Source organism: Salvia splendens, chromosome 7, assembly GCF_004379255.2.
Source record: "Salvia splendens isolate huo1 chromosome 7, SspV2, whole genome shotgun sequence".
Lineage (NCBI taxonomy): Eukaryota > Viridiplantae > Streptophyta > Magnoliopsida > Lamiales > Lamiaceae > Salvia > Salvia splendens.
This window is the reverse complement of record NC_056038.1, coordinates 11,389,444-11,397,963: the sequence shown is the minus strand read 5'-3', so window position 1 is coordinate 11,397,963 and position 8,520 is coordinate 11,389,444. Positions and strand designations below refer to the sequence as shown.

Below are 8,520 nucleotides of genomic sequence, written 5' to 3'. Positions count from 1 at the left end.
CGTTCTAGATCTCCTAGCTGAAACAGGACTGTTAGATTGCAAGCCTGCAGACATCCCAATGATGGTGAATCATGGGTTGAAGTTTGAAGATGGAGCTAAACTAGCCAACAGAGAAGAGTACCAACGACTAGTAGGGAAGTTGATCTACTTATCACACACTAGGCCAGATATCGCATATGCAGTTGGCGTGATAAGTCAGTTCATGCACCGACCTCAAGAGGATCACATGAATGCGGCGCTAAGGATAGTTCGCTACCTAAAGGGCACCACTGGCCATGGAGTACTATTGAGGACAAATAGTGATCTTGAAGTCGATGGATACACTGATGCAAATTGGGCAAGTAATCCTATAGATCGAGCAATCCTATAGATCGAGCAATCCTATAGATGCAAATTGGGCAAGCAATCCTATAGATCGAAGGTCAACTGGAGGATACTTCACCTTTGTTGGTGGGAATTTAGTCACATGGAGAAGTAAGAAGCAAAAGGTGGTTGCCTTATCTAGCGCTGAACCCGAGTTTAGAGGAATCAGAAGTGGCATTACTGAGATTTTGTGGTTGCGAAGGTTGCTTACAGAAATCGGGTTTCCGCCAAGCCAGAAGAGTCAGTTGTTCTGTGACAACAAAGCAGCCATCAGTATTTCAGAAAATCTAGTCCAACATGATAGGACGAAGCAAGTGGAAGTCGACCGTCATTTCATCAAAGAGAAGCTGGAGGGAGGTGTGATAGAACTTCCATATGTTCGATCAGAAGATCAACTTGCTGATATTCTTACAAAAGCAGTCAGTCCAAAGACGTTCAAAGAAGCATTGGGCAAGCTGAGTATTGGAGATGCCACTGCTCAGCTTGAGGGGGAGTGTCAAAGCTTGGAGACCAAGAATACACCACACAAGGAAAAATAATATATTTGGGAAGATTTGTAATTAATTGGTAATTGATACACACTAGAATAGAATATTGTCTACCTAAAATAGTATGTATCACTCCTATATCAAGGAGAATTACCGATGAATACAATACACAAGAATTACCTCAATCTCTCTTTCAATACCTCTCTCTTCTCTGTAAGGTAATGAGTATCATTCGATTACAAAAGTACTCCACAGAATAATTAAAAGTAGGAGTAAACCTTAAGATCAGCTACGCGGCCAAGCGCATGAGCAACAAGATAACCATTTATTAGGCGGCTTTCGCGGCTTCGGTTGTGCCTCTTCTTTCGCTTCGCCCATATCCATCATCCTAGCCGACTCCCCCTTCCCACTAGCGCTCACCAACCTGTCGTTCAAAACAACACCACACTCAAGTCCTTCGTGGCGTGGTCTTTAAATTTAAATTTATTTACCCATAAAAAAAAGACAAAAAATAGTACTATATCTTACACCGGAAATGCAAAGGAGGTGTTGCTGGCATCGGAAATCTTAGAATTAAGCGTGGGGCTAATAGATGGTGTGACGGGGGTTTGGCTTATGGCGTGTTTGTTGGGGGGTTGAGACGAGGACTCTTGGGAGTGGAGGCTGCCTTCTTCTTGCTCCATGACCGGAGGAAGGGAGACAGAGAGTTCATGATCATGAGCAGGAGCAGGCCATTCGTCGAGGCGCGGTAGCTCGGTGGATTTATTGTCGTTGATGATGGCGTAGTCGTTGGAGAAGCTGCTGCTCCCCATATGAATGCTGAACAAGGAGTCGCCTGAGGTGCCGCTCCACTGCGTTCCTGATTTCCTTGAGAATACAGATGAAGGGATGCGGTCTCGATCGTACCCCTCCATACATTCATTGCTTCCTTTCTTCTCAACCTCTGCACCTTCCATTTTCTCATCTACCTGCACATTTTTCGAACATTTCTATAAAATGTAATCTTCTTGTTCAAGGCTATAAATTTACAGATAATCGTTTTTCTAGTGCTAAAGAAAATCACAAATCAATCAATGCCCAAGATTTAACATCAGAATGAAAAATTAAAACATGTGCATGTATGTATTTATGAAGCCAATTAATTTAAGAAACTTGACAATTGAAACATGACATCACCAAATTGTCAAGCAATAGCTAGCAATGAAAACGTGTAAATTATGGAACATACCTAAACCAAGATGCCACTAAAATCTTTTGAAGAAAAGCCACAAGGAAAATATCTGTAAATTTCTGCAATGATTGATGATCTGTGATGAAAATATCTAGGGTAACGAATGATCAGAAGAATTTATTTTAGGGTTTATTCTGAGAAGAACAAACATGGGAGTTTTTGTTTAAATTAAGGAGGGCAAAGCGTTCTCTTCGGGCATTTTGAGAAGCTTTCATTTATAGCCAGTTGCATGGAAATTATATAGATGTAATTAAACAGTTGCATTTACTGAAGTGGGAGCTTTAATTGATTCATTCATTTTAATTTGTTTTTTTATAATTCAGCTTATTATTCTATTTACTTTATTTAATTTGTGGTGGACAACTCTTGGTAGACCTATTTTAGTTGATACTTATGTCCAAAATTAATTAATTGATGAGTCACCTACAATGCAAGGCCAATAAATCAGCACATGCTCTATTTTGCAGTTGCCATAGTTTCACTTCAGCTCCTAAATCAGCACAATGCAGCCAGACTTATTTTTAGTCAAAATATCTAAAAGCTTAAATGAACAATAAAAAAAATAATTTAAATTAAAAAAACTACATTAATAGGTATATAAAAAAAAGTTTTAGTTAGTGTTAGTAGTTGATTTTTTTTCGATATGGAAATTATCACGGGAGCGGCACCTAAGCGTGAGTAATGGAAGGTGATCTTATAACGTTCGTTATCTTAATTTAATGGTGTTTTTAATTTTATGTCTTTTTATGTTCTCACTTTGTGCTTAAAATGCATGGAGTTGTATATGCATTACACACCAATAAAAACATTCTCCTTAATCCTCATCACTCAAGCTCTTTATATTTTATTGTGCATTTTAGGAGCATTGTATTGCTTGATTCTTGGAGCTCTATCAATTTTGTCGGTGCCTAGCGGGTTTTAGGTGCTCTACATGCTAGGAGGAATTCATTTTATCTTTGGGGGCAATATGCCCACCCGAGAGCACTAGCACAACGTAATTTATCTTACAGAAAGAGGGTTTTCCTCGACTTGAATTATAGTTTGATTTTTTTATTGTAATTTCCATTCCACTTACTATTTCTTTAATTATGATACTAGTTAGAATATCGGGTTAGAGAATTTTATTTAAATATTACTAACAATTCTTTTAAGAAAAGAATTGGGACATCCCTAAAACATGCTCATTTTTAGAATCGGTAAACAGTAAACTTAAATGACAATGGTAAAATAAATATTATTTAATTCAAAAATACTATAAAATGATAAGACTAGAATTTAGAATCGGTACTGAACAACAATTTTTTTTATAAAATAGTAGTAGTAGAATTCTTAAGAATAAGTAATGCTTATACACTAATCAAATTTTGTATACGCTTATAATATATTTATAATTTATCATATAATAATATTGTTTTGTAATATTTCAAATAAATATTTTATGTATTTAAAAAAAATGGACCGTGCATATTATTAGTTGAATACTTGAATGTAAACCTCAACAATTCCCTTAAACCCTAGCTGAGTCCTCTCTCTCTCTTTGTCTGTTCACGCACTTTCGCGCGCGCACACACAACACCTGCCAAGATCGAAATGGGTATCGATGATGGAGAGGGAGAAGGAGAAGCTAGGCAAGTTCAAGTGCGCTTCGTAACGAAGCTACAGCACCCATACAAAGTGCAGCAAGCTTCTATATCCATACCTGCCAATCTCACTCGCTTCGGCCTCTCTGCACTCGTCAACAATCTCCTCTTTACAGGTAATTATTTTATCTCAGACTCTATTTGTTTGATTTTTTATGATTTTGGCTGAAACTGCCTCACGAACTAGTTGGTGGACGGATTTTTTGAGACTGAATTGTATTCTGCGATGTTCATTTGCTTGTTACTTTTATTACGATTTAATATATCAGCGAATGTGAATTGGACAACGGAGCCTTTTGATTTTCTTATTGATGGAGAGCTGGTTCGCATGTCACTTGAAGAGTTTCTTATTGCCAAAGGCATTTCTGCTGTAAGTTTAATTTTTTCCTTTATGGCCTTAATTATATCGGAGGGACTTAGTGCTGACGGGTTACACTGCCAATTTTGATATTGGAACTATGTATGAGTGGAGTATTATTTTTACAGTTTCGGAATAAAAAGGGATTGTGTCAATTGTTTGGGGTTTGAATTAATTGCTGAACTGGTACCTAGGCCTCTCCTTTCGTCAGTGTGTTTGTGTTATATCTGGGGGTTTAAGTAAGTGTCTTATTTTGAGACTGAAGAACTATAAATGTCCGTATTTGAAAAAAATAAGTACTCCGTATTCATTTTTGCCCAACTTTTGAGTTTTAGACATTCACCCTTCAGAATTTTGATGGTATAATGCGCTGGTGTAGGTTGAATAAGTTAGAAGCTAAAACATGTAATGAAAGTAATTGAGAAAGACTACTTTCAAAATCAGGACAAGAAAAATATAGGAGTATAGTATTTTCTTTTGAGTGCAGAAACAGTTATATTGCCTATGTCATTAATGGGATGGTAATTTCTCCCATTATATGGAATGATGAAATGTTACAAATTTTATATAATATCATATATTTATATGTGTGTGTGTGTGTGTGTTGTTTATCTAGTGATGATTTGTAATCTTTTTACAGGAAAAAGTTCTTGAAATTGAATACATTAAAGCTGTAGCTCCTAGGAAACAAGAGGAGCCTTCTTTGCATGATGACTGGGTCAGTGCAGTTGATGGTTCTAGTGATGGGTATGCATCTGAGTCACATAACAGTGTTCACATCATATTATAATTTCACCACATGACACATGTTCCCTTAACTGAAGAATATGATTTATAAGCATCCGCCACAATGAAGTCATATGATTTTAAGAATTGTACACATCTATACAGAAGAGAAATAATATTACTTCTGCTGAATCCAACAGGTACATTTTGACTGGATGTTATGATGGTTTTGGAAGGTAACTTGATAAAATTGTGAAACCTACCTATTATTATCCTTTCCCATTTACTTTTCTTTAGAATAATTCCCTGATGCAGTATTATTTCATGTATTGATTCTTAGAATATGGAAGGCTGGTGGAGTATGTACACATGTATTAGATGGGCATTCTGGCTCCTTGACTTCTGTGTGTAATTTGATGCCCAAAGGTACAAATGGGGTTCTCTTTTTTTGTTCAAGATGATATTTCTTGTTGAATAATCTCAGATAAGCTCTGATATAGTTTCAGCTTTTCTTTTTCCTTTTTTGTGCATTAGTATAAACCATTATTATAGGAGTAAAATTGAAGTCTTTACAATTCTGATTTATGAAAGTTACTTTGTGCAGTATATAGGATCCTACTTGTGATTCTTACTAAAATTTTGCTGCTTTATGCTCGTCACAAACTGCATAATTGAGCTTCTGGTATGAAGCTCTGCAAACCATTTAAACAACGCCCAGTTTTACTCATAGGGCTTGAAATCACACACTATGCATGATCTCCTACTTGCCGTACCTCTTCGGATACAGAAACACTTAGAATTTGGAAAGCTAGTTCTGTAGGATATTTCAAGATTCTGCATGACAATATCTTGGGTATTTATTTAGAACCACGAGGTCATACCTATTGAATCTGTATATGATAATTGATCAAAACTGTTTTCATAGTTGATAGTATTGCTGATCAAGTTGTTGCTACTGGTTCAAAGGACAGGACGTTGAGGCTGTGGGAGGTATTCAATTCCTCTTCTAATCTGGCTTATTTATGCTATTTTCTGTGCTTAACTGGTTGCTGGTTTTTTTGTCTTGCTTAAAGTTTGGTGAAGAGGATACGATTGATCAACCAAAGAAGATTAGATCTGTTAAGATATTGCGGGGTCATACTGGTGCTGTTCAGAGTATTGCTGGAATACCCTCCAGTGATATGGTATTTTTATTTGTTTCTTAGTTTCTTATTCACAATAATATAATACTTCTAACGATGCTAATCCTTTCCCATGGTCTTCTCATTTTCTCTGTAGTTATGTTCTGGATCTTGGGATTGTACTATCAATTTATGGAACACAAGTGCTACTGACACGGATGACTCAGTTTCAGTGAAGAAGAGGAAAACAGGTGGTCAAGATGAGGAGGCTCTGTCAGAGGTAAACCATTGTCGCCATAATATACAGTTTTTATGGAAATAGTTTTTATGTTATAGACATAAACTTATCTCCACCTCATTAATCATCCTTCCCAGCTGAATTATCTAAATTTTGATCAGGGAACTACTAAAAAATGTGAAGTGATGATGGTAGGTTGTATACATAGTGCGAGGTTATCTGAAACAAAATTTCATAAGATTTATCTCTATTTGTTTTGCAGTGGTGTTTACTGTAGTTACATTTCACCATATTTGAATTTATGCGTATGTTTGATTTTGGATAAGGTGAACTTGATGGCCATCAGGCACTAGCCTTAGTAAATGTTTTCTAACAGAAACCCCCAAAACATATGATCATTTTCAGAAATTTAAAAACTCTCGTATATCTCATGTTCTGAGTTATGCCACACCTAACTGCATGTGATGTACTTTTTCATATTTCTGTACAGGGTGACGCTTTAACAACACTAGTGGGACATACACAGTGTGTATCTACTGTTGTCTGGCCACAACGTGAAACGATATATTCGGGCTCTTGGGATCATTCAATCAGAAGATGGGATGTTGAGACAGGGAAAGACTCTTTCAACATGGTGAGGCCCGTGAGGGAGACTACTATTCCCCACCTCCATTTGCCTCTAATTATGTTGATAGTCTTAATAAAGATTGGTTATTTATACTTAGATTCATTTTGAAGGCCTATATATGTTTCATCCAATTCTTTTTTAGTATTATCTAGCTTAGTAAGGCTAATGGTTCTTATTATTTTATGATAGGATGTCTCATCTCACTTTGAGAATCTATATAGCACAATTTTTTGCAAAATAATTTTGCATGAAAATGGAGCCATGATTTATTCCTCATAGGCTCATATCAAAGGATCTACTAACATAATTCTAACTTGATCTCTGAAAGAATGACTTGGTAGTTCACTAGTTTGTAAATCTTAGGGATGGGGTGGCTATTCATGTATTCATCTCGTGTGTTGCGTGAATATTAAGTCCAAACAGCAAAAGAACACAATAAGGATCTTCCTGACATGAATACAACCTTTTATCTTTTTTATCTATTATGAAAAAGGTTTTCTGATGCAGAAACTTTGCAAATCTTTAATGCAATGGCTTCAACCTTTTCAAATAAGATATTTGCCTGCAAATGGATTCATTATTGTCAAGTGATTGATAGCATTTCCCTTATTCTGCTCTTAGTCCTGTGGCAAGGCTATTAACTGCCTTAGTATTTGAGGCGAGAGTTCTGCCCTTATTGCTGCTGGTGGTTCTGATCCTGTTCTTCGAGTATGGGATCCTCGCAAACCTGGAACTCTGTCTCCTATATTCCAATTCTCATCACACAATTCTTGGATATCTTCTTGCAAATGGCACAATAAATCATGGTATCACTTAGTCTCTGCATCATTTGATGGAAAAGTGATGCTGTGGGATCTGAGAACTGCGGTATGTAGTCAATCAGTTCCTTCTATAGCATGCTAGAATTTTACACTTTTCTGAATCATCTATTTTCTGCAGTGGCCATTGGCTGTAATAGACACACACAGTGACAAGGTACTTATTCCAACTTGGCTCCATGTATGAATTTTGGTTTCATTAAATGTGAATATAGCATAACTATATATTATTGATTCAGGTTTTGTGTGCTGATTGGTGGAAAGGTGATAGTGTGATTAGTGGTGGTGCTGACTCCAAGCTTTGCATTTCCTCTGGAGTACCAGTGTTGTGATCAGGTATTTCTATTTTCTATGTCCATTTATGAATTGGACCGTACCTGATGTGATTAAAAACACAAAATTCTTATTACAGATGTGAACATATTTCTTTATTTTGTATCAATACTTATTGTGAAATTTTGAAAATGTGGTTTTACGCATGCTCTGATACACCTCGTTCCATTTTCAATCGAAACTAAGCAACTCTATTTCTGTCAGGTTGCAAGCTTTTTCTTTGCATCCAGGGTAGTATCAGCATCAAATTCTCCTGAAATGGTATGGCTGCTCCAAATATGATGGTAATTTGATCACAGAATTCATGCCAGAAGCTGTAGGGCAAGTGGAAACATTTGCTCCCAACGATCATGGTGCTGGTTCAACTCAGTTACCTTTTTACTGGGTTAAAAGGCAAGGGGTGTATATCATTGCTACTGAATGAGATAGATTTCTGTAGTTAAGTTGATGTAAGTTATTGGGTATTTTTTATGATGACATAAATTATTTGAGCCTCTGATGTGCTCCTTCACTGTTTAGAACGATTGTGAGTAAGAATATAAAATAGAGTAAGACTTATGATATTATAATTTTGAA

General features: G+C 36.4%; 1 protein-coding gene and 1 pseudogene across 1 annotated transcript; one reads left to right on the top strand and one right to left on the bottom strand.

Moving 5' to 3' along the window:
• Window positions 1-1,375: 1,375 nt before the first annotated feature.
• Window positions 1,376-1,807, bottom strand: LOC121810389. Its single transcript, XM_042211170.1, has one exon. It carries the CDS (start codon window positions 1,805-1,807, stop codon window positions 1,376-1,378), a length of 432 nt encoding a protein of 143 aa, XP_042067104.1.
• Window positions 1,808-3,569: 1,762 nt separating this feature from the next.
• LOC121740812 lies at window positions 3,570-8,520 on the top strand (annotated as a pseudogene).